The sequence below is a fragment of the Coturnix japonica genome, chromosome 24 (assembly GCF_001577835.2).
Source record: "Coturnix japonica isolate 7356 chromosome 24, Coturnix japonica 2.1, whole genome shotgun sequence".
NCBI lineage: Eukaryota > Metazoa > Chordata > Aves > Galliformes > Phasianidae > Coturnix > Coturnix japonica.
Window position 1 is genome coordinate 2,279,607 of NC_029539.1, and position 25,904 is coordinate 2,305,510.

General features: G+C 42.6%; 4 protein-coding genes and 1 long non-coding RNA gene across 7 annotated transcripts in view; 1 reads left to right on the forward strand and 4 right to left on the reverse strand.

Annotated features, from left to right (window-relative positions):
• Positions 1–4,188: 4,188 nt before the first annotated feature.
• On the reverse strand, positions 4,189–5,517 carry LOC107324099. Its single transcript, XM_015883793.2, has one exon. It carries the CDS (start codon positions 5,380–5,382, stop codon positions 4,786–4,788), a length of 597 nt encoding a protein of 198 aa, XP_015739279.1. The 5' UTR covers positions 5,383–5,517; the 3' UTR covers positions 4,189–4,785.
• A 3,706-nt stretch (positions 5,518–9,223) lies between these two features.
• On the reverse strand, positions 9,224–12,211 carry LOC107324085. Its single transcript, XM_015883780.2, has 2 exons — positions 12,175–12,211; positions 9,224–11,664 (listed from the first exon to the last, which is right to left on the reverse strand). Exon 2 carries the CDS (start codon positions 11,556–11,558, stop codon positions 10,494–10,496), a length of 1,065 nt encoding a protein of 354 aa, XP_015739266.1. The 5' UTR covers positions 11,559–11,664; positions 12,175–12,211; the 3' UTR covers positions 9,224–10,493.
• A 2,185-nt stretch (positions 12,212–14,396) lies between these two features.
• LOC107324086 lies at positions 14,397–17,223 on the reverse strand. Of its 2 annotated transcripts, none has more exons than XM_015883781.2 (2): positions 17,116–17,223; positions 14,397–16,449 (listed from the first exon to the last, which is right to left on the reverse strand). In XM_015883781.2, the coding sequence occupies exon 2, from the start codon at positions 16,429–16,431 to the stop codon at positions 15,124–15,126; it is 1,308 nt and encodes a 435-aa protein (XP_015739267.1). In that variant the 5' UTR covers positions 16,432–16,449; positions 17,116–17,223; the 3' UTR covers positions 14,397–15,123. The 2 variants fall into 2 exon arrangements, with proteins under 2 accessions (XP_015739267.1, XP_015739268.1); XM_015883782.2 differs by lacking the exon at positions 17,116–17,223 and adding an exon at positions 16,762–16,783.
• A 3,058-nt stretch (positions 17,224–20,281) lies between these two features.
• On the reverse strand, positions 20,282–22,789 carry LOC107324089. Its single transcript, XR_001559407.2, has 2 exons — positions 22,678–22,789; positions 20,282–21,288 (listed from the first exon to the last, which is right to left on the reverse strand). It is a non-coding gene; the product is annotated as an uncharacterized LOC107324089 (long non-coding RNA).
• A 33-nt stretch (positions 22,790–22,822) lies between these two features.
• Positions 22,823–25,904, forward strand: part of LOC107324095 (zonadhesin-like) — a 115,532-nt gene continuing 112,450 nt past the window's right edge. For both annotated transcript variants that reach the window (XM_032449129.1, XM_032449130.1), the window contains exon 1: positions 22,823–22,912. The gene's annotated coding sequence lies outside the window, so the exon portion shown is untranslated. The remainder of the gene's footprint in view (positions 22,913–25,904) is intronic.

The window sequence follows — 25,904 nt, forward strand, 5'->3', positions numbered from 1 at the left end:
GTGGAATGTTTCCTGTTTTGTGTACTAATAAGCAAAAACAGGAAAAAAAATATAATAAAAGGAGCAGCAACGTGTGCAATAGTTTGTTCCAGCATGTGCTGTAACATTATTAGCTGATTCCTTTGGAAAATTACCACCAGTACAACTTTGCTGACTTGCACATGTATAATGTATAAATAGAGCCATCAAAGTTTAATGCACCTTTAGCAATGTGTTTCCTAACACTGCCTGTCACAGGGGTTTCATTTTTTATCTCAACAGTTTATCACCCTCAGCCTGACATCAATGCACTACAACAAAGGGCAGCTCAGCTGTGCCATCCACAGAGGTGGATTTTTTCCCCCTGTGTTCACTTGTCCACCATGACCTGCAATACTCACTGATGGTTCCTTCTTAACAGCCTTATGACGTAGCCATTCAGCCTCCCTGGGTTTATCCTTAGTCCTATAGTAGTGCCCACAGACCCTAACCAAGATCCAGGCTATGTGCACACACACAGAGCAATATTTGCCCCCAGTTGATTATAATTTAAACAGACTAATCTAAGCAACATGGAGAGTAATTGACTGTATGGAACAACAGCACATGAACGAGAAAATGAGCTTAGATGTTCTATAGGTGTAGTCTTCTGTGGCTACTGGATCATGCTTCAAGTTTTTCCTCAGTATAAATATAAGGGAGAATGAGTGTGAACAGATGGTAACATAGAGGAAAGGAAGAGATGAGCATTAAAATAGAATGTCACCTGGGTGAGAGGAATACAAAGCTGGACTCCATAAAAAGAAAACGCTGTTGCTTCTAATTTAGGTTATTGATAGAGGCAATTGCAGAAGTTTGAATACCATGATTTAAAGAGATGTTTGCCTTACCATTAGGAGCCTGCATGGCCCATGAATTCTCAGAGCCACAGTCTTCACATTTCAGGAATACATCCACACATCTCTGGAGAGAGGCTGTAATAAAGCTGTGCGTCCAGCATAGGGCATGGAGAGAACACTGGGAAAGGAAAAGGTGGTAGAAGCATCAGCTTTGAAAGTCCAAAGGTGGTTGGTGGAAAAATCATTATAAGATATGGACACAACCCTGGGAGAACCTGGGTCTGCAGCCACTTGTGGGCTGCGTTGGTTTCCAAACTACCACTCTTGGCAAAGCCATTGAGGGCCACCAATAGATGACTGCATATATTTAGATATTAACTTGTTAATTAAATGCATTGCATTTAGCATCTTTACAAAAAGAAAACCCAGCAATGCCAGACACACTGATGACTGCTTTGCTCTTTGAGCCAAACTGGTCCTTGGATTTATAGATTTATTTCTTTACATTCTTCCCTCCTATAAAGAATTACGTCCTGTTGCAGTTCAGGAGCTCTTTCCATAGCATCAAGCTCCCTGATATTTTCAGCCCCCAGAAGAGTTCACTGTGCTACTTATTTTTTTCTACAAGCTAGCAGGTTTTGATTTAATAAGGAGTAATAATGTTTGCCAATATGGATTTATTCCAGGGTAATCCAATGGCTTTTCAAAATGGAACTGCATTATTTCCTTAAGGCTCTGGTACAGCATGGCTTCGTGCCTTTCATTGCTTCTCTGCTGCTGGCTGGAATCTTATTGCTTTGTACCACAGACTTGATATTATTTGCCTGCTCAGAGTCTGATTTTGGAATTTAGGGCTGAATGTGGTTCTGAGTCCACCACCCAAGGACGAACATGGGAAGCTGATGATGCCAAGAGAGGTGACAGCAGCCCTGGCTCAGTACTGTGGAGCACTGAATGCACTCAGAGGGAGCACCTGGCCAAGGCTCAGCAGTGGGATCTGGGTTAAGCTGCTATATGGTATTGTTGTATCATACTCTGTATCATTGCCTCAGCAGCAGGCACTCAACAGGCCAACCCCCTGCGCATTCACTTAGCACTGTAAATAAATAAATACCAAGTGTAACTGACTTAAGACCATCCTATCTATTGTGGCAACACAGTTGGGTGCCATTTCTCCAAGCTAACAGCTCTTATAAGCAAGAAATACCCAGGTTAGCCTCTTTCTCAGTGCCTGGTTTCACTGGGATCTTTGGCAGGACAAGATAAGCCTGTCAACATAGCACTGTTCTGTTAACTCTGTACAATTTGTAATTGACAACTCCCTGGTTGTCTAGATGAGTGTTTCTGCTGCCTCTTATTGGCACTTTATGAATGTTGTAAGGTAACACAATGCTATAATGTGATAGAAAGCACAGCAGTGATAGCGAGGTAGCAGAGTCCTAAGCTGCAGCAAGTGAGGATAAGCTCAAATGCAGCAGCCATAGACACAAAAACAAAAAAGGAAAAATCCACTTACCCTTGGAAGGCCTCAGGTAGGCAGGGATCTCTAGAGAGATGCTCTCACCTCCTCTGCCAACCCTTAAATGAGGGCTGGGAAAGGGTTGATCCCAGCTCTAGCTCTTCTATGTTGCATGCACCTGAGCTCCCTTGGGCTGGCCCTGCCTTCCCACCAGGTGCTCCATCACTGCTTCAAGCTGTGTCTTAGCATTTCCCCTGCAGGTATTTTAACAAAGATGTCACACACATCCCTTTTTACACATTCTGTAGTTACATTTTGACTTCAGGAGGTGATGTGGTATGGGATGGGGTCACAGAGATTCAGAACAAGGATTTCTTTGAGATGAGACCCTTGTTCAGTTTTGGTTCCATACCCTCTGCAATAGGCTCTGATTTCCTTTCTGTCTCAGCCTGCTGCCCTTTAGAGTTCTTAACATCTGTGGTTTCTTGCTAAGTCTTGAAGAAAGCCACGAAGACCTGGTGTTTGTTATTTGATGTACCATTATACACTGGTTAACTGAAAGAAAAAAAGTGAAGTACTTTGCAGCTGCAATACAGCAGAACTGAGTTAAATAGACAGATGCTTGAGTGGATGCAAGATACAGTGGTCAAATTGCCCTGTGTGATGTAAGTAAGTTTTAGGGGTGCTGCTTGTTGGCAGTATTTTATCCTTCTAGGAAGCATCTTTTGAACCTTCAACAGCTTGTTACTTATGGGTGGGACATTTTCTACAGTTACACAGTGAACATTTTTCTTCTACTGCGCTGATGCTGGAAGTAGGACAAATGCTTTTAAAAGGCAGATAATTAGGGAGTATATAGATGCAAATAGCAAGAAAATGTTCTATAAGACAACAGGGATGTTTTTATTATCCAGGGAAGGTGCAAGCAGACATGAGACCTTCAGATGCATATAGGAAAGTGCTCACATGGTCCAGCTTGTTTTTTCTTGTGGGGTGAACCTTGTTAAACTCTGTTTAAAAACTCCCTACGACATTTTCTTTTGGGACCTGGAGATTACAGCAAGCAAATGTTATCCTTATAGGTCATTAACAACCAAGGAACTCATTTTGCATCAGAAGAGGCAGCACACCAGATGGTGCTTCTGAGCACATGGTGAAAAACAGCTGCTTTGCTACTTATATATTTCTTTCCTTGCACAGCTAAATGCTTTTGATTAAGGTATAGGAATATATATGCTGAAGCTATTTTACTTTGTATTCTGTTGCAAGAGAAGCGTTAACGTGCACCCCAAGCTTGTTGAACGTGGCATTAGCAACATCAATACAGCAGTTGATGCTATTAAAGCATGCTTCTCTCCCTGGGTAAGCTGGTGGTGCACCTGTCAAGATGAGAAACAGCTGGGCAGAGTGTTGAACTGTATCTTATGTAAGGGAAAGTGGTGAATAATAAAGACCAGAATAAGAAGTTTACTCATTCCGTTCCTTATGTATCCTAGACATAGGATAAATCATCTCACCCACGCTGCATAGCAGTGTCTTTCCATAAGCAGCAATCAGAGGGTTACACTCAGGGAACAGCAGCATGGCTACCTCAGGCATGGGAAGCTGACATCAAGTTTCAAGAGTGCAGGCTGTTTTCTCATTAGCTTTCCTGGAAGATACATGAGTCCTACCTGCTTTTTGAAGGCAGGCTGGGATGCTATAATAGGAGAAGACCATTGGGCAGACATTGGGCATCCTTACCTTTGGAGGCAGCCCCATGACAGCCAGAGGATAAAGCTGTTGGTATCCTTGCTTCTCCTGCTCAGCAGAGAACCCTCCTTGTTGTCATCATCTGCAACTGAAGATAGCCTGTAGCATCCCATTTCTCCTCCCTCCCTTAATGCCCTTTCACTTGTAGTCAACACTTGATTTGAGGCAATAAAACTGGCTTTTATTTACTTGTTAACAAATATAAGCAAAGCAATCAATTCTAGTAGCAAAACAAGAGCCCCTTGTTTACCAACCCTCCCACACAACACCCACTATTAACATTATGTGTTTGTAAACATTTAGTGTTTTTTTACAAGGCATTTATTCAGTTTGATAATACTAATGCACTAAGCTTGGCCTAATCAGACAGAGCAAGTTATTAAAAGCAAGCGAAGGGAAGTCAAACAGTGGTGGGAAGCACCATAAAGATAGAAATCTGTACACTGCACTTTTACATAGGTTCAGAAAGAAAGCTATTAAAGACAAAGCCCAGCAAGCAGCAGAAAAAGGCAAGCTCACAAGCTGGAGTTCAGGTTTCCCTTTCTCTTACATCCAGATGGGATGCCCTCTATATTGCACCCAGGCCTGTACAACAGCCAGAACTACACAGCAGACATACAGCTTGAAGATGACAAAATATTTTCTTTCTACTTTAACACTTAGTCTTTTTTTCCCCTCTCCCAGGAGGCACTTAATAGTCCTTTTATAGTTCATAGGAAGCCTCACTCTTGAGTGGTAATTGCTTCAGTCCTGACCTTACTTCTTCTCAGCAGAGGACTTGAGTTTCTTCAGCCACCTGCAGAGAGGACTTGGCTTGCACAGCCTTCCACTCGATCTCTTGTACACCGACGAGTGTTTTTCCACTGCTGCCTGGTTGGTCACCACATCTTCTGCCTCTTTATCTCCCACCTCTCCAGCAGCTTGCAGAGCCAGGTCAGTTTTTGTCACTTCTGCATCTCCTGCAGCTGGCTGAGCTGTTGCAGCACCCTCCTGAGTTAGAGCACACATCAGCATGTCTGAAGTCATTATAGCAGGCTCAGTTTCAGTCACTTCTGGCTCTTGCACAGGGGGCTGGGTCTCACCATGGTCTTCCATCTCCATGCTTTGTACTGCTGCCTGTGGCACAGAATCCTGCATGCATTGCAGGGAAGATGAGGCTGTTTCTGTCTCTTTGTTCTGCATCCCCACAGCAGCATCCAGCGATTTCTCCTTTGGAAGAGGATTCTCACTGCTCCCCAGCAGAGATTCCTGGGCAGTAGAAGGATCAGCTTCTGCCTTTTCTTGCTCAGCTGCTTGCTTTTCAGGCTTCCCAGACCTCCTGCAATAGCTCTCGTGGCTGATATTATTTCCCATGATGAAGGCGTACAGCAATAATCCTGCTGGCAGACTTCTCCAGAGAACTGTTAGGCTTTAGGAGACAGGAATATCAGTAAAACCCTTAGTCAGAAGAGGACAAAAAACCAAGCTTCTTTCTTTCTGCTAAGCTGAGTGGTATATAAATCAGAGGGCAATCATCCCACCTGCAAATTGGCAAGAAATTAATTAGGACCCACACCCTAATCCTTCTGTGAGGGTGTGTTTGATACTGTGACCCAGTTATCTCAGGAGCATATAGATAAGAAAGAGTGCAAAACTTGATGTGATCTCACTCCACAAGTTCCTCGGGATGGGGCTGGGCACAAGATTTACAGTTTTAAAGCTGTTTTAGTTCAAGGGACAGTCTTTTTTTGGTCTTTTGATATCACTAGCAGCACTTAGGAAGTCAGTTACTCACCGTGACTCTCAGCCAATACTGCACTTTACAGCTATTAGTTTGTATTACCAAAGTAAATAGTATTTAGAACTCCTCTTGTTTCCTAGTCCATTTGTTAATAGTAGAAAGAAATTCACATTTAGCAGCTTTATATAGGCCTGGTAGGAAATAGAAGGGAGGAGGAATGAAAAGTAAAATGTCTCCTTATTGAGTGATCAGAAATAGGTGGATTTCAGGCCCTTAGGTCGTTGTTTTATCAACCATTTACTCAGTTTTTAGAATGCACAGTAGTGTTATCGCTTAAACTAAGGTAATAATAAGGAACAGTACATTACAAATGCAGAGAAAATTTTACCTCAAGTCACATTTATAGCGTTGTTGTAAAACCACAGGATCATTAGAAAACAGATTAAGTATTTTGCAGAGAAAGAAGGCAGGAAAATGGTGTTGAAAAGGGAGAGAAGGACCCGCATGTAGCTTTGTCTATTAATTCCTTCTGAAATTTATCTCATGCAGATTAGCTGCAGTTGCTAGAAAGAAGCAAACGCAATTTAAACTCATGATATAATTAAACAAGAGCAAAACTGCCCTGTTTCTGGCAGAGAAACTACAAAATAAGCATTTCTTTTCAACCATTTCCAGCATCACAATTTCTTGGCCTTTATTTCTTATTCAGGTTGATAAGGTATTGCTCTTAAGTAGGGTAGCTGATGACAGCAAACCATTTCCCCGCGAGTCCCACATCATTAGTTCTCTTAAACTGCTGTTCCACTGCAAATCCTGTGGCACTTTCTGTAGCTAAATATTTAAAGTAAAACCGAGCTGCTGTGCAGCACGATGTGATTAGTGGTGGTTCGGCAGAAGGTTTAGCCATCGCTGTGTAGAATAAGAGGAACCACAGTAAAACCAGATCTATAATTTAGGGATGACGATTTCTAAAGTGAAGCTAATGGCTCCGGAGCAGTTTTGATGCACTGTTTGAGCTGCTTTTATGGATAGAATCTGTAGAAATGAGTGATTCCACGCTAGTTAGGCACTCAAAAGACTGCATGAACCTAAAGCTGTAAGAGTGGGAAGGCAGGAAAGACTAAGCAGCCGCTTTTCATTGTGGGAGAAAGCAGAATATCAGAGGACAAAGAGATGCTATTTGATGCCAAAGGTAGACAGAGGACAAGATGGAAATAAATTAATATTTTTGTGAGATTGACTGTTCAGAGAAAGCAATTGCTGTAACAACATCAGTGATTTGGTGTAAATGCTTATAGCAGCAAAGTGTTCCGTGTGATTTTGGAAGGACAGAGTAATGCTTAGCGAGGGAAGGAAAATAATAGTTTATTCTATGGTGTGTTTGTGTTGGTTGGCTGTTGCCATCACTACAGGAGCACTTAAAAATCTGAAGATTGACAAATTCTGCTGCTGCTGTCTCAAGAGAGGCGTTATTTATAGGAAGTCGTAAATATATATTCATTACCATATGCACAAAGGCAATGGTTATTTTTCATGTGTAGTAAAATTGTTTCTCCTTCCTGATCCCAATTTGGCCATTTCCTATAGTGAATGTTCATTCACTTTTCTGTTGCTAAGAGCAGGATTTTGGCCTTCCTTGGGGAAGGTGCCAGGAGGAAAACCCATCAGAACAGACATCAGCATCCCTAAGTCCATGTCCTATGTGATCCCTGTGCTGAGCTCCAGCCCTGATTAACGTGCATCCTCATTCACATTGATATTCACCTCTTTATGTCACTGCTTGGACAAATAACTCAAGCTTTGTTGGAATTAAGGGAGCCAACCAGCCTTAGATGGATGGAGGAGGTGTATAGATCACAATCCCAAAGATCAAAACTCCTTTCTGTATTTCTTACTTGTTTGGACATTCCCTGATTCACTTTGTAAGTCTCTGCACGCTTTTTCTTTTTCCCTCTCATAGTGTTTATACAAAACTGAAGAGAAACGTGATGGGGTATTTCCACCTGCAAGTTGACAGTAATAACCAGTATCACGGGCTGAGCAACAGCCACACAGCAGGCTTCAGAGCTTAGGCGTTACACTTTGGTTCATAGGCACCATACATCTTCCTGACATACAGCAACAGCAAATCTCAGGTGCTTTTCATCAGTTCCAGTGTGTTGCTGCCTGCTTGTTCTGCACCTGCAACAGAGGAGGCAGAGCTGGTTGGGATTCTGCAGTGGTGTTTCCTCCTCTGGAGGAGCGCTCTCCATTAGGGAGGTTGTTTGAGCTGACTTCTGTTTGTGAACTTGTTACAATTTCCCATCCTGCTGTCAGATTGCTGACAGGTCTTGCAGCTTTAAAGCTGGACTCACACCTTACCAAGGGAAAAGCATGCAGAGAAGCAAGCAAAATACTCTGCTGCTGCTGGCCAGGAGGAGATTTAAGTGCTATTTAAGTGAAACAAAAGCATTTGGTATTGACAAGAAACGTTAACAAACAGCTGTAGCCTTGGTTAAGGGAGATGTTATTATTTTGGCCAGCTGTTTTCAGAACTCTCCACCAAGTTGTGTCAATAGTTTAATTGGTTTGAAAGAAACAGACCTGTTGTGATTAGTGCACTGCTGGCTTTATGTGAGAGCTTAAAAAGGAAGAGAAACACACCCTGCAGCTTCTGATAGGAGATCGCAAATGTTAAACTCCTAAACATGCATTCCTGGGTTGTTGATTTCTTGCGTGTTGCCAGGTTGTACTTTCAGGGTTCCCTTTTGAATCATGAAAAGCTTTGTTAAGTACAGATACTTAACAGTGGGAGCTGAGATTTTCAAGGAGCAAAAAATCAAATTACAGTCTGCCCCATCCACAGAATGGTAAATTGGTGATGCTGTTTTCATGCTCTTTTGCAGTGATTCAGAGTCGATTTGCTAGTCAAAGTATTTGCTGCTAATCATCTTAAGAGGGCAGCCTAGAGCCTGGGAACAGAACTGAGTTGTGCTCACATTGCTGCTTTATGAATAGGTTGTGCAGTTAAAACTTGCCTAAAAAGATGGGACAAACTGTATTAAAACTTGCATTCACTCAGCAATGATGACAAAGAGTTCAGTGCTCATGGAGGGCATATAGATGGGCTGCCCTGGATGGTAAAACTGTTCTGCTGATCAGACTGGTCCATCCTTTCTTTTCAAAGGGCAGGAACATGATTTTAAAAGCTTTAAAGTGTTTTTATAGTTTCAGTCTTATTCTTCTCATAGGAGGAATATTAGGAATTTTGGAATCACATCTTTATTTTCAGCAAAACCAACCACCTTTTTTAGATCATCAGCAACAGAATCATGCTGTGATTCCGGGTTAAACTGATCCCTTCAGTCTCAGCTACATACTAACAACAGTCATAATGAGAATGAATTGGTGAATCACTGTTACGTGGTTCTGTGTTGAGTAGTGAGATGCAAACATTAATGAAATCACAAGCATAAAATACAGCGACAAGCTTAGTTTGGGAGTGAATGATTCTTTAATGCAAGAATACAAACATATGTTGAGTACTGGGAAGAATCTCTGATTCAAGTTCGCTGAAATGCTTGGCCCAAAGATGGACAAAGTCCCCCTAGGAATCCTGCATCACCATCACTAACATGATCCTTTGCCAGGAGTACATGCAAGCATGCCATCTACTTCACATCTTTATCTGTCCCTCTTAACTTCTTCCTTCCTGGTGTTTGGCATTTACCCATCATAGGAAAAACCACAACCCCCCCCATTCTTTTGTCTCTTAAAGCTGTGATTCTCATCCTGAATATTTCATTGCTTTCAACATTTCTTTGTGCTGTATTGTCAAACTCATTGCCACGAATTATCTCAGCAACCACAAAACAGAGAGAAGAGGATTAATACCAACCTCTGAAAATACTTGGCAATTCATTATAGTTACTGATCTATGTACGTAAGACACTGGCAGAACAATGCAGAGAAGCTTCTGTGGCTCTTTGCTGGCTTTTTCCCTTTTAGCATCAGCAAGGAGAAGCCTCCAGACCCACACATTAGTTGTTTAATTCTAAGTACAGGGGGAATATCCACATTCTCCTAGACTAACCTAAGCAGCAGTTTGTTTCATAGAACCAACCCAGGGCAGCTTGTCAGCATAATGAACTGATGTAGGTATCTTCAGGATCTTACACAACATCCAAGGGGAGGGAACATGCTCTGCGTTAAGTGACAGTAACTGAGATTTCCATGAACAATGTCTCCATTCTGCTTTGGTCATAAGGGAAAATATCTTAGGGAGGGCTGGCTTAAACTGATAGGCTCATAGCATGCCAGCCTGGTCCCTTGATTTAGAAGAAATAAACATACACTATATTCTTGATGGGATTAAGCACATAAAGACAGTAAAACTATTCATCCTTTAAATAGATGCATGCCTTTCAAAATCCTTATATCCTGGCTTGCCTTTAACTATCCCTCCCCCTCCCACCCATATGAATACAGTTATTATAGGAAGCACACAAGAACACAATAGCTAGAAATGGTTTCCTTAGGGAAGATTAATCTCACTCCTATGGAAAGCTGTGCACCAACTTGCTGTTTAGTCCCACTTTCTAAAGCAGGCCTCATAAACAACTTGCCCATGGCGCCCTTTAGGATACAAACACCCACATTCATCCATCCCAGCTCCTTGTAGGATCAAGACGGCAGATTCTTTGCTTTGTTGCAGACAAACCCTCAGCCTGTTCAGTGGTTACTGCACCAGGCTCCATGTTCTCTTTCAGCACTGCTCATCAGCAGGCTGCTTTTCCCCATTGCTGGCTTTAATCTCCTCCTCATCCTGCAGAGCAGCTTGGGTTTCTACCAGGCAGCACGGCTTCTCAATTGATGTTTGTCCATCATCACCAACCTCAGCCTGTTCTTCAGCTTGCTCCGATTCAAAAGCATTTTCTTTTGCATGCTCATGAAGAGCCACCTCTTTATCACGCTCCAAGTGGAGATCAGGTGAGGCTTTAGCAGCAAAGTGCTCCTTCTCTTCTTCTTCTTGCTTTTCTGCAGACCTCTGCATACTTGTGATGTCTTCTCTTGTCTCCACGGTCTCCAAAAGCAGCTCTGACTCCTGCATGGTACACAGAGCAGGTGGGGACTCAGCTGCCTCTTCCACAGGCACTTCTTGATGATCCTTTGCCTCACAAGTTTCCTCTGAATTACACAGAACTGTAGCATCTTCTTCTGCAGGAACTGACTCCACTGTAGCAGGCCAGACCTCACCTTGGGCATCTGCAGACACATGGACTTCAACCTTTACAATTGTCTTTGTATGAGGCCTCACTTCATCATCCCTGCAGCTGAGTTGCTCATGGGGTATAAAGGCACCAGTAGGATGCTCATGAGCTTGAGCTTTATTCATCTCTTGTAGATTGCATCTGACAGATTGGGCTTCGTGTTTTGGCTGTTCAGCAAGCTCCTGGTTCTTCATCCTCTCTGTGTTGGGTTTGGTTTCAGGGTCCTGTGGCTCCTCACTATTGTGTGCATCTCTAGAAGAGGCACAAAGCGTGGCCTCAGTGTGTTCTATGTGCTGGGATGCAGCTCCTGTGTCCCTTCTATCTTGGTCAGCAGATTCACATTCAGGGGTGTTTAAGGAATCTGATTCCACAAGATAAAGTCTGGGGGCTCTGGGGGTCCTTCCTATGCGTGCTGAATAAAAATGGTTCTCCCCAGTCCATGTTGAAGCATCACAGAACATAACTACAGACTCAGATGCCTTTTTCCCCCTGGTCTTACGAAAAGTAACTCTCATAGGGAACACACAGGGCCTCTTGTTCTTGCAAAGACAACCACCCATTGCCAGAATGCAAAGAGACAGCCCAATGGAGGTGATGCCAGCCAGCTGTAGGATGCACACAGACAGCAGATGAGCAGGAAACTCTCTTACAGAAGCAGCTTCAGACCTGGAAGACATGGATATTTGCTTAGATCCACTTGTGGACATTAGTTGTCATGTTTTCACATAACGTCCTCCAGCTAATGTTATCAGAAGCCACAAAAGATAAATACAGGTGGAGCTGCTGTACAGAAATGATTTTTAAAGCAATAACAGTCTGGGGAGTAAAAAAAACACAACAAACTACCTGTCAATCAAACCAGATCACTATGAAATACTGTTCCTCCTAAGCCAAGCAGCCATACAGGCATTACTATTAGTTATCTTTCAGCAGATTGCTGCAGCGCCAATAGGATTCTATCATACCACAGACTCGTGTAGTAAAGCTGCCATTAGTTACAATGGAACACATCCAGTCATGGTGCCTAGACTACTAGTAAGGGTAAGTACCAGCAGTAGCAGAAACAAGGCAGACAGGAAAAAGAAGCAAATGCTACGGAAGAGAAGAAAGAACCCATATTAAAAGAAGTAAATAAATGTGGAGTTCATAGCACTCACTCCACAGTTACCTCCTTACCAGTGCAATCCTCCTAACGAGCACCCAGCACCTGAGAAAGGAAGGCACCAGCCTTCTTTTAAACAGGTGGAGGTGGTCACACTCAATTTCTCCCCCCTTTGGCCCTCAGTGTTAGTTCCTGCAGGTTCTAAAGTTCCCCCCCTTCTTCTTCCTTGCTGTTTTCCCCAGCCATTTCGTAGCCATTGCAAACTGCAGATGGCTGCACATCCTAAGCACGGCTGGTACAAGATTAGTTTGGTTATTGTTACTTTATAATGGGCAGGGTCACCAACCAGCAGCCCAGGCTGCCCAGAGCCACATCCAGCCTGGCCTTGAATGCCTGCAGAGATGGGGCATCCACAGCCTCCTTGGGCAACCTGTTCCAGTGCATCACCACCCTCTGAGTGACAAAAAATGATGTAAGTGAACCTGCAGTCTTTATATTATTTTATACTGTGTGGTTAGGAGTGAAAAATTATCCCTCTTATTGCTTCCGTGCCGTCTTCAACTGACTGAGACAGGCAATGAGCTATTTTACAGTGGCAACAGATTGTTGTAATGTTTCCAGCCACAGCTGATCACCCTCTGTTGGCATTAACATTACAGTATCACTCTGGTTGTGTTTACTTACTGGGAGTTCTAATGTTAAATAGATCACACGGGCAAAAAAGAAAAGCAAACATCTAGTAAAAGCAAACTAAACCCAGAGACATGAGTGTAAAGGCAGATCCTAAATATGTGCTTCCAACAGCAATGGGTGTGAAAGGAACAGAGGGGTCAGAGTAGCCAAATTCTGGGTTATTCTTGTATATTTTTAACTGAACCTACTTCCTTTGATGTGATCCTCTGACAAACACAAATAGCCATAGACCTTAAGAAGAGCTTGGGTTGGGTTGAATGACTGAATGCCATAGGATGGTCACAGAGCCATTCAGATGGCACCATCACTTGTAAGGAGCGTGCTGCTGTCTGCAGAACACTGATCTTTGTGTTGGGTTTCTGAGTTCAAGCTGTTCCTTCTTACTAGGACTGTCTCTTTCTTGCTATGCACATGGCAGGGCCTCTCTTTGCATTAACTGTGGCATCTAGATACACTGGATGATCTGCCCAGGGGCATCTCTCATTCATCATTCATGCTGACACTACAAGAGAATGACAAGCTGTGCTTGGAGGATTTTCTGTTCAAAGAGTGAGAAGGGCATTCGGAGCATGAGCTCTGCAGCACCATTTGGATACCAGTGCTTTGCTTTTCTAACAGCTCCCAAAGTTTGGACAATTTCTGCTTTCCCCTTGTTCCCAGGCTAAGAACCCACATGCTTAAACCCTCAAACAGTGAGGAAACTTCTCATACAGCGCAGTAATTTATTATCCCCCTGCTTAACAGAATTAACTTATCAGCCCATAGGCAGGCATAACATGATTGAGTTTAATTTCTCTTGGGATTACATTCTCAAGCCTCTCTCCTGCCTGAAGTGAAGTTTTATGTTAGTGGGGCATGTTTTTTTGGGGGGGTGGAAGGAGAAGTTATCTGGTTCCATGCTGAGCAGCCTTTGGAAACAAGCTTTAGCGGTACAGACTGCATGACTTTTGGCAGAATAAATCCAGTAAGACAAGCAAGCTGGAGAATCTGAGCTTGCAGCAAGCTTTGCAGGAGTGCTGCTTTAATGGTTTCCTACTTTTAGGTCTGAGAAACCTCTTGTTTATCATTGCTACAGATATTGCCTACCTAAGCAAGAGCTGTGGTTTATCAGCCTTCTAAGTAATAGGAAAACACTACAGGTGCCTCTTTTCTTTGCAGCACATGGAATCTTAAGTAAGGGAGGGAGTGGTTGGAAAGTCTGACTTATAGGGTGCTTTGTCAGCTGAAATGCAGTTGGATGGAGGAAAGTTCAGGTGTTTTAAGAAGGCTTATCCTATTCCCAGAGTACTTTCTTCAAAGCATGGAGTAACATCCATCATGTGTCAACCCATTTAGCATATTCAGCTCTCAACCCCTCAGCTGCATGCATGAAAACATAAGGGAAGTCATCAATGTGATGTATTTCAGCTTCTTCCTCAGCACCATTTAAAGTGCAGATCCTCAGGCACATTATAGAACATTCAAGAGTTCCAGCATGCCTTCATAGCCCCCTCCCACATTTACATCTGGGCACGTTAGTTCAGGTGGTCATCAAGTAAGAGGACTTCAGCATAGTTTGCCACTTTTTTATAAGAAGGGCTCAACAATTAAAACACATCCAGGATGTTTTTGCCATGATCTTAAAATATTTTATTGGTATTATAAAGTTATGAACATTAAAAGTCAGTAGATTTAAACCGCAATACACTGACTTCTGCATTCTGATCAAGACTACATTTAAGTTCAGCACAAAGAGCACAGATCGTATGAGCACTTCAACTATTACAAGAAATACAAAGAACAAACCAGAGTATTATTTCATTGCCTCCTGATGAAGACGTGTTCAACACCTGCAAAATACAGTCACTAAACATGCAAGTAGAAAAGGAGGGAGTTGAAACATTTGACTTAGAGGTGGCAGTGGAAGTGGCTGTGAGCCACAGAAGGCATTTAGCTGTGCCAGGTTAGAGGAGCTTTGGCCTATTCTGTTCCCAGACTCTTAAGACTTTGAAGTGAAACCCCCTATCACTATACAACACTGGGGGATGCAGTGCTCAGCATTCCTTTAGTGAAACCACTGTTGAAGTGAATCACTGCTCTCCCAGTATAGCAAGATCTCCTGAAAATCAGCTACTAAAGAAACAAAAAGCGCAACCAAGATATAATCCAGGAGAATATCTAGAAACATCTATTGCACACCTCACACATCTCTTTAACAAAGTCTGAAGTCCAGGACACACTTGAAAAAAAAAAAACAACAAAACATTGGGTTCAAAAGGCCGAGATAATTGCTTTTTTTTGGCTGAAATTCCTAAAGGCACTGAATACCAAACCACCGATCCTCACATCTCTCAAGCTTCAGCATTTTCAGCCTGTACATCTCCTCCACTCCCAGGCACTTCATACAGCAAGGGTACAGCACTGAGAAACTCAGCTTCTTCCTCTGCAGGAACCTGAGCACAAACCAGTTCTTCTGGAGGCTGCAGCATTTGTTGCACAGCCCTTTCCTGTGGCTCTGCCTCATCTGCTGGAGTTTCTAGCTTGTATTCCCTGTTCTCTTCACTTTCCATTGTGTCACTGAAGACTTCATCTTCATCACTGAAAACCTCGCTCAGTTCAGCAGATTCTGCGCAGCTTTGGCTCTGCATCTCTTGTGCAGCTGGAACACCGGACTGAATCTCTTGCTGTAAGAAGTCAAGCAGCTGGTTGGATGGCTTTGGAGACTGCCCTCCTGGATACAGGGCTTCCTGAGGCACCACAGAAGTAGAGTGCATCTCAACCACAGCATTCACTACAGCTTCTGATGGATCCACTATATTCTCAGTCTCCTCTGTAGCCTGCACGTTCATTAGAGAAACAGCCTTTGCAAGAGATGTAATCCAAACACTCTCAGCGACTTGAGTACTTCCTTCAGCAAGGCCAGCCCCATCTGCCTGCTCTGCCTGCCCAGCAGGAAGGTTCATTTCAGCCTCTTCTGCCATCTTTTGCACAGCATAGATTGCCAAGTCCCATCCTGTTAAACTCTCATCAGTCTCCATATGAGGCTTGGTCTCAAAGTCTTGACCAGCTTCAGTTCCCCATGTGCTTTCCATGAGCTCGAGAATATTTATTTCCTGGGGAGTTATTCCAGCACATGGGCCATCCTCACTGCCAGCCCCAGCCTGTTCAGCAGGCTGTTCTATATCTGCAACAAGCTTCAGATCCTGAGCTGTGTGCACAGCCAGCTGGGCCTCATCGTGAGGAATAGGTTTTATTTCCCCATCTGTATTACATGCGTTCTCTCTTTCTTGCTGATCCGGGACTTCAGCCTCTTCTTTGGTCTCCTTGTCTGAGGACGTCATCAAGAAATCCACGGAGCTCAATGCTGCCTTCCATTCCTCAGTCATTCCCATAGGATCCACAGGATAGCAGGTCTCCATGCTCTCCTCTGCAATATCAGCTGACAGCTGTTGGTCCCAGCAGAGTGACTGAACTTCTTCAGAGATCCGTTCAGAGGCTTCCAGGGCTGGTTGGGAAGGCTGCATATCAGTATGTGCTGATGTATCCCCTGAGGTGTGCAGAATTGGCTTGGTCTCACTAGTCTCTTCATTTGCTTCCTCCTGCTTCTTATAACTCCCACAAGTCTCACAGCAGATTGGCATGCTCAAGTTGCTCCCCATGCTGTCGCTCAACAGAACCTGCAAGAAAAAAAGAAAACCTGATTATTTTAACTGTTTCACAGCAGCATTTGCTACACCAAAGCTTCCTTAGCTTAGCTCTGAGGTCGTACATGGCAGGACAGACCAAGGCTACACAGAGTTCCTACACGAGGTCATCTCCCTAGCACGCCCTGAGCAAAGACTTTGATAGAAGGGACAGTATTACTACTTTTATTGAGGGTAACAGATCTGCAGTGCTGACATATTTCTGGTGCATCATGCCTCTATTCTTAATCAGGGATTCACATCACCCACATTAGTTGTAAAGTTGCAGTCAACACCAAGTAATACCTGATGTTAATCCCATGGAGTGATACCATCCAGGTGGAGCTTGTTTGCAGCAGCAAAGCAAAGAAAAAGAAAAAAACAGATAGCTTTCCTCACTATGTGAGTACAGCCTCTAAGTACCCCATTGGAAGTTAAACCATTGCATTAGAAGGAGCTGCAGGTTTCAATAACACTTCCAGCATCTAAAAGCAAACTAAAAGCTACCAACATACAACAATATAAGGACCTAAAAGCCCTCTAAGATGATCTCAACCTCTTCACATTTACTTCCCCAATACATTTCTTCTAACAGCAGATATCTTTAAACATAGAAATTAGGAGAAAAATATCAAAGCTTAGATGAAGTTGAGAACTTACCAGCCTCTAACAAACAAAAAGCAACAGAACACAACACAAACCCTCCTTATTGTCCTTTGGGCCTCAAACTCAGCTTAAATAGTACTAAGGGGCCACACAAAACCAATTCCCCCAGCTCCATGGGCAGAGTATTTAGTTCCCTTCCACTCTTCATTCCCTTCTGAGAACAGCTGTTGTGGTTGCCTGCTTTATTTTACAGCTGAAGGTATTTTATTGGCAATTTTGTGGTGTGGTTTTGTTGTGTGTGTTTTTTTTTTTATCAGAGGGTAAAGTAAAACTAAAATGCAGTTTCAGTTTATTGCAAATGAGTGATCACTAGCAATATACTGTAACAACACTCTGTTGTAAAGTGAGAAGGGCAGGGGGAATACTTGAGAGCAGCTTTCAAAGATCAGATTGTGTTGGGCAGGTTGGGGTTAGGCTTTTCCTCTGCTCTACCTGCCATCAGGTGAGTTCAGATGCTTCTTGGCTTTGCTGTAGTGGAAGTGAGGTTGGGCATCCTTGAGGATCTTCTCACTTGTGTCATTAGTAGGCTCAGATATACCATAGCAATGATATTACCTGTATGAGATGAAAAGACCCACTCATTTGGACAAAAGAAGGATACAGGTGTTGTCCTAATCATACTCAAGGCCCAGCATGGACTGTTACTGTATTGAGAATAGAAATGAACTCAGAGTCCTTAGTCTGCTTTCACTCATTTTCTCATTACTTTTACCACCTGTAAAGACGACTGAAGGTGTTTGGGCCCATCATTCAGTACATTAGTGAACCTGCCTCATCGGGCCTTATATATAAAAAAGATTGAGTGAAAACTGGATGAACAAGCTGCTAAGCTTAACAGAGATCAAAGTTGCCTGTTTTACAGCTGTTCTCCTTTGCCATCTTGGGTTGATTTTAGAGGGGTAACATCAGTCCTGCAAGTGCATGCATCATTGATCAGAGCACATGCCTGATAGGGATAGCTTACATCTTGCCCCACTTGACATTCAAAGCTGTGCTACAGGCTGCATGTTTGATATGTAGTTTGCATATCTAAGTAAATAGAAAATAGATACAAAATACTTTTACGCAGTGCTGATTTAATAGGAGAGCTTCAGTTGAAATGGAGTAGTGATGTAAATACGGTGTTACACACATATATATTATACATATAAATATAAATATTCATAAATATATACATATACATACACATATTCTGTTACAGCAGAATGTATATATTCTGCTGTATGTTGTGTTCCTGTATCAAGAACAAAGTTTAAGGCTTCTGAGTGCTGTCCTTAGTCTTGCAGCACACCTTCATTGTGCTCATCTCCTCTTCAGCCAGTCAGCTCATCTTCTCTTATATTAATACAGCCAAGACGTTGATTTTGAAGGGGGGGAGGAAGACTTAATATGGAAGATTATGTGTTTATTTAAGTCTGTGTTTTGTTGCACAAGGATAAATCATGGACTTTCCTTTTGTAGGGTAAATAACAGCATGTGAACTCACCTCCTATAAGATCGAAATTGCTTTAACAGGCTTTGAGATCTTGTGTGTTTAAGCAGGTGCTTAATCACAGCAATGTATCAATAGATGTTTCCATTTCCCCTTTGTTATTTATTAGCAGGTTACACAGGAATATAAACCCTTCATATCAGAGAGAACAACTCCATCGCATCCTCCAGTGGCAGATAAGCACAAGGCAAAGCAGTTAAGTATAACATACATCAAGACAAGCTGCAAACCCCGTCCCCAAAGCTTCAGCAGTACTTCGCATGTCCATGAGCATTAGTTCCATTACATCAGCTCCTCCTCGCACCATTTCCCTTTGTATCACACAAAATATTATTTAATATCACTTAAAATATTCTTAAATCAGTGCTTGTAACATTTTATTTGAATAAGGTTGGTTTATGACTCTTGACAAAGCACGTTAGAACAGGAAAAGAAACAGATGAGGAGCCTTATTTTGTGTTAGCCTCTGCGGATACTTTTGCATTTACAGCATTAGAAGAAAGCATGCAGATGTACTGTCTGGAAGATTGTTGTACTTCTCTTGCAAAAGCTTACTTATTTGACTTGACAGACCAAGCTGAAAGTCATACATGCACATGGCAGAGCACTCACAGGCCCACTCTGCTCTTACAGCTGCAAAAGCCACAGCTGGCCATAGGGAACAAGGGGTGCACAGCTCTAGCTCAGAAGTACTCGTCCTCTGCTTTGCACACTGGTAAAATACAAGCTCATTGCCACCTGAAACAGATCCACTACAGCAGCACATTACAGCTGCAGATGGATTTGATGTCCCTAAGCAGGTCCCAGTCACCTACCAGTAACTGCAGCTGTATCCCCCCAGAATGGCAATCCACCAAGTTACCTGTGGGTGTTGTGAAGAGGATGCAGTGTATTTATCAGCTCCCAGTGCCCAAACCATTTCTCTGCCTCTTCATTCAGTCTGTACATGTGTACTGAATTTAATGCTGTAACATCCCAGAGCCTGCCAAAGAAACTGAGCTAATTCTTTCTTTGTAGCTGTTTATCAAGTCCCACTGGTAACCTTGGCCTAGACTTGACCTGTCTGCCAGCCACGAACTTGCACTTGAGCTATCTATTCATATTAATAGTGAACAAGGTTCTGCATTTTATATGGAATGTAGTTTGTATCAACACAGGTAAGCAAAACTAGCTCACTTAAGACTGAGCTAGCAGGTAATAAATCCAATCATCTAGAGAACTGCCCTGCTCTTGTTATGCTATCCATATTCCTCATTATAGCAATACACTCTAGAAGAGAAGCATTTCGTACAGGCATGCAGGACAGCTGAGTGTGGCTATAATTCATATTGAGCACCAGATGCTTGGAAACCTACACTGACTGAAAGAAAAAGGCAAGTGGTAAAAGGTGACCATGTCTTTAGACCATAGACACGATGGGAAGATGATGTTTTTTTGCTCCAGAGACCTTAAATCACATCCCCCCACCTTAATCTGTACTGGACTGAGTGAAATGGGGTTAGCAGAAAGAAAGATAGATCAAACAGCTTGAGACAACAGCATTGTAAGTGAAAGAAGATGAAATAATAATGAAGCTGCTTTCAACCCAAGTGAAACTTCAGAGGGGAGAGAGCACATGTTTAGAAACGCTTTGAAGAATCGTGTTGCAAACATCTCAGTTTCCTTTTCAAGTGCGAAATTCAGAACAGGCTGAACCTCAATTAGAGAGCAAGGCATTTCCACCTTATTACAGCTATGGCCAAGGACTTTGTTCTGTCACTACAGCCTCAGAGCAAAGTAACTGCAGGAGAGCTACTACTACCTCTGCTTTTAGGATGAGGTCTTTTTGCCCCAGCACAACTCTTAACCCAGAGAGATACTTTAAGTCCAGTTAGAACATAACCAAAATATTACATCAGTGAGAACTTGATGACATCCAGGTTATAAACACTCAGGTTACAGAACACCAATTACAGAGCTCAGGTTTCTTTATTTTACATTTGTCTTCATTTTACTGAGACTTTCTGCATCTTTCCAATAACTTCATTTGTGTTAAAGTTGCAGGAGCATTAGAACTATCTGTGTCATGAACAAGCACTACAAGGTAGTACAGGGCTGAATGCATTCAGGAATCTCACTGATGCTACATGAAGTACTCATTTTAAACTCAGTGTGTCTCCAGATCATAACAGACAGCTTCTAGCTGGGTAACAATTTCCTATAAGGGTGTTATATTTCATATATACATGGCCCAGAGTTGTTCTGGTTATAAAATATGCATCTGCTAGGAGGAGGTATCTCAAGACACAGGAGATCATCCAGCAGGGGGAGAAGATGCCCCTTTCCAATTAAAGACATGAGTCCATGATGCAGTGTATGGAAGGACAGATGTTATATGCAGTTCCCTCCTTCCTACACAGAGGACTTGCTCTTGATGACTTCTACAGTCTTTTTCTTGCATCTGGAGAATCCTGGCAGTGCTGACCGGTTCCCTTAGCCGGCTCTTTGGCAGTATCCTGGGAGTCCTCAGGCTTTGAAGGATGTGTTGCAGCAGCCTCTGGAGCTTCTTTCTGCACTCGCTTGTTTGTCTTTTTGTAAACCACAACGAAGGGCTCCTTACTGACTTGCACTCCCATGCTGACAGCTGTACCCTGCAGGGAAGCAGTGCTTGTCTCTTGCAGAAGTAAGCAGCCAGCCTGTATAAAAGGGGAGCAGTTAAAAATCACATTAGATGCATTTATCCTTGGGGCATAGTGGACAACAGATTTCACTCAGTAACTGCTCGGAGATCCTATATTATCCTAATGATTATATTGCATATAGCTGACTCAGTATAGCCAGGATAGCCCCATAATTGAGAAGAAGAAACACCTCTGGAGAACAATTGCAAATACCCATCAAGATCATCCTAACATAAGTAAGTGATGTTGGCAGCAACACAGACCACAACATATCACTGCAGCTTCTCAATCTGTTAGGAGAGTTGGGCCGTGTTATTGTCTCCTCCCCAGTTACAGATACCTTACTGATGGTTGCCCATCAGCAGTTGTTCATTCACTATAGCATTTCATGATGCCAAGTCGAGCTTCAGACTATCCCTGTGTGTTACAGAGCTTGCTTTGTATAGGATTCCTAGCATAGCGTTATATCTATTAGTTACTCTTACAGCTCTCAAGCTTGCTCTTAGTTTCCAAACCCAATAAAATCACATCTGTAATCAAGCAGAACATCACAGCAGGCTGTTAATTTAGGAGATAAAGTCTGTAATGCTGTTCAGCATCCCAGGCCAACTGCCCTGTGAGTGCAAGTCCAATAAGTGATATACCCTGGCTATAATTTCAGCTTAGTTCCTTTATGTTCACCACTCCACATGATTATGGAACTTCCTGTCACTGTGCTGTCACCCAAAGGGAATTGAGGTACATTCACATGGACAAAAGGGCTTTATATGAGCAGGTAACACAGCAACACAACTATCATCCCAGGCAGCTCCTAATCCAATCAAGTTACATGAACAGCACGAGCGGATTTTGCTTGCTTCATTTTGCTTTCCCCTGACTACAATTGCTACTATCAAATTATTATAGCACACAGCACTTCATCAATGATTGATGACTAAAGGGATCTCTATGGAACAAACTGAATTACACCGGTAAATTTAAAACAACAAAGAGTGCCTACAAACACCAAGACCTTTGAATTGCTTGAGTCCTGACCTGGTTACCCTTCACCTACAATTATATTGAAAAATACATTACTTGTAATGCTTCTTTATGTTACAGCTGCCTGTATTAGCAAGAGAGAGGCTCACTGAAGTGAACTCTGTATTTAATTAAAGGCACCACTAAAACTCATCAAGGCCAAAACATCATATACTCTGCATACCTAGAACCATTGCATTACTAGAGCTGAGAAAGAAGCCATCCAACTCTTTGCAACCCCCCAAAAAGTCCTGTCATTCCTATGAGAAAAGCAGCAAAAAGGAATCAGAAAGCATTACAAACACAAACCAAATGCAAAAACTAAAAGCACTGGGAGCATCACTGCAGCAAGGCCAGCGTTATGAATTTACTGATAGAACATACCAGAAAAACCCAAAGCTCAGAGCCTTCTACTGCAGCACTGATTGCACCTCCTGCACTCCAGGTGCTGATTTCAGCTGGGCCTCAAAAAGCAGAACAGCCCCCACCCCCCACAAAGCACAGGTGGCACTGAGGGGGGGCATTGCTGTTCTCCCTTATTTATAGCCATGCAGGGGGTGGGTAGTTATTACAGTGCTCTCCTGAGGTGGCTCAAGATCTCTCTAACTGAATGAGCAAGGTAGGTGGATGAAGCAATTACTTATGAATCTATAAATAAAGCTGGTAGCTTGTTTGTAGCTCATTTATTTGAATATTGTAAAGCTCTTTTTAACTCGGAGAACTTCTGATGCTTTACAAAGAAATAAACCAATTAAATCTATGCTTTTAAAAGAAAAAAAGTGCATGTTTGAAGGTTACCAATAGCTAAAATGAGGAGAGAAAATCACTAGGAATCAACAAGCAAACTTGTATGTAAAAGTGTCCTGTCTAGGCAATAGATGTAATTTCCTTTTTCAGCTGTATGAGTCATAATTCTGGATATAGTCTTGTTATTTTTGCTTTATTTTAGTAGGAACTTTACGTTAAGGCAGAGTATAAAAGCCTTAACCAAGAGCTGTAGGTATTTCTAAGGCTTCTATTTTTGCTTAGAGCTGTTGGTGGTGTGGAGTTAAACATAGAAACCCAGGAAAGGAGCCTAGAAAGAGAGAAGTTTATTGGGACAGAATGTTGTGAAACTGGGAAAGATCAGTGACCTACTGCCTTGTTTGTGAGAATTTGATTTATTGCTGTGTATGTTGAGAGAATGGGAGGCTGGATGTAAGTAAGACTGAGCTTTGATACCTTAAAGTTGATAGGCAATGGCGGTAACTGTGTTATCAGTGTTATTTCAGACAGCTACTTTTTACAGTTTGACTTATTTTTTTGCTGTTCTTCGCACTGATGTACCTCAAAAAGCTCGGCTTTGGACTCTACTTTTAATGAGACTGAGGTTTAATGCTTTGAACATGGCTTCTCCTCTTGGTTTGTGTGGTTTCAATACAATCAAGTTGCTGTCTAAAACAGCTTATAAAGCAAATTTGCCATGTATATGTTTGTGTGACATAATGAGTTAAGATCTGGGATCAGAGGTTTTGCTATCATAATGCTCCCTGCTCTTCGTGTAGTCCATAACTGAGGTTTATTTAGTGGAAGCTGAAAGCCCCCTTTCTGTTCTGACTTTGAAGCAACCATTAAAATGTATATCCCTCTGAAACTCAGTGCTTCTGTCAGCCTCAGGTGTTTGTGCTTAGCATTACCCTGTGTGCAGACAGAGCTTTATGCAGTGTAAGCGGTTACTCTCTTAAAAAGAAGCAATTGATGTATCCAGAAGAGACCTTGCATTTAATTAACATATGCTGGTCAAGCCATACATCAACTTGAGAAATCAATACAGCCTGCAGGATAAGATGCTAGTACCATCCTGTGCTTAAGCTAGCAAGAAAAATTAGGCTTCATCTTAAAGCTGTTCATGTTGTGTTCCTCGACCAATGTAAGTAAGTGTGGCAAACTTGCATGCTGTTAATGTGCAGAACCTGATTCCATCAGCTTCCAGCTGTAAGGTGCTGGGAAATGAGCTAACAGGTGTGAATGGATTAAAATGAGGAGCTGTGTGTGTGTGTGTGTTGGGGGGGCGGGGGGGTGGTGGTGAGGGATGGCTTGCTGCTGAATGGGGAATGTTAGGTGCTGGGGATTGCTAAGGGTGTTTGTATGTGTAAGAAAAGGGGCTTTATTAAAGGTGTTTTGTTCTGCTGAGCAGCGAAACTATCAGCTAGCTAAGCACAAGGGTGTGCTGTATGTAATGTATGCAAGTACAAAGAAAAAAAAACTTGCTTTTTGTTACCAGCTGATGGAGGTGAGGGAAGCACAGGGGGAGGTCCTATCACTAATGGATCAGCTGTGAGTGTTCAGCTCCTAATTGCACTGGCAGCTGGAGCTCAGCAAGAAGTGTTGTTACTGAGGGGCCAGTTGCTCTTTGCAAACAATATGGAAAGCATGTTATCTCTCAGGACATGGGTAGGAATGTCCTCTCAAGTGTGTTAAGGAGCAAATCATTTGCTGTTGTGGACTCAGAACAGACTGGGATGACCATTAGAGTGACTCTTTCCTTTGGACTCTTTTCATGCAGTGGGGGAGTTTTGGTTTTGTCACACATTAATGGCTGTGGGGCTGGCAGGATCCATGGCTCTTGCTGGAGAGCTGCAGCCTTTTCCTAGGACGCAATTGTTGTTCTGTGCCCCAGGCTGGAGCAGAACAGCAATACCAGAATCACTGCTAGCTCAAGGTTTAAGTGTAGGACTGGGAGGTGACTGACCATGAAACTGCATATCTGGTGCTAAATACTCCTAGAGCTGCTGAGCCATTGTAGAAATGATTTTATGTTTATCTTACCACTGATGAGAACATAAAAGAGCAATTACTGGGTGAAGTATACACTGGAGAGCAGTTACAACTATGTAGAAACATTGTCTTAATACATACTCCTTCATGCTTGCAGGGACCAGAGCTGCTCTGCAAAGTACAGAGAGCAGGTTCTTTCTTAGAAGAATGTTGTCTTGGATGGAGGCATTGGGGAGCAGGATGCAATTGATTGCATGGGTACAGTTGGAAATACTTGATGCTCTCAGCTGTGCTAAAAGCACCTAATGCTTTGTCTTTAACTGTGGGGAAGCTCCTTATCAGAGATGTAAGCCAACTGGTTGTAGTGCTTTCAGAAGCCTTTAGAGTCTTAGTAATTTGTCTTTCAGGTGTCCTGTATGAATCAGAATTTTGATACTTCAATTAGAATTCAGGTCTCTAAATTCAAGTCCTCTAAGCAGCAGTGAAGAGCAAGGCTCATATGGAGGAATTGCAGCTATGAGTGGAACTGATTCATTGAAATGAATGTTGCATAAAAATATGGCATTTATTGCTTGGCTGTTGAAGGACATTCCTGTACAGATCTACATTCTCCTTCAAGACACTTCAAACCTAAATGTGCACAAATACAGGGGCTATGTACCTTAAGCAGCCATTGCTTCACTAAGTGCTCTGTGTACTTTATTCATCTGTGAGTAGCAATTGAGGCTTGGACTGCTTTTACAGTGTTGAGTAATAAAACAACTATGATGTATAATAATGCTGGAGAGCTCCAAGGAGGCGCATTTACATGATAGCAGGGGAAATGGTCTTGCAAGGAATAAGAATTAAGAGGT

What these genes read in the sequence shown, in the direction of transcription:
- LOC107324099 (XM_015883793.2), bottom strand. Translation starts at nt 5,382, where the DNA reads ATGGGAAATAATATCAGCCACGAGAGCTATTGCAGGAGGTCTGGGAAG.
- LOC107324086 (XM_015883781.2), bottom strand. Translation starts at nt 16,431, where the DNA reads ATGGGGAGCAACTTGAGCATGCCAATCTGCTGTGAGACTTGTGGGAGT.
- LOC107324085 (XM_015883780.2), bottom strand. Translation starts at nt 11,558, where the DNA reads ATGGGTGGTTGTCTTTGCAAGAACAAGAGGCCCTGTGTGTTCCCTATG.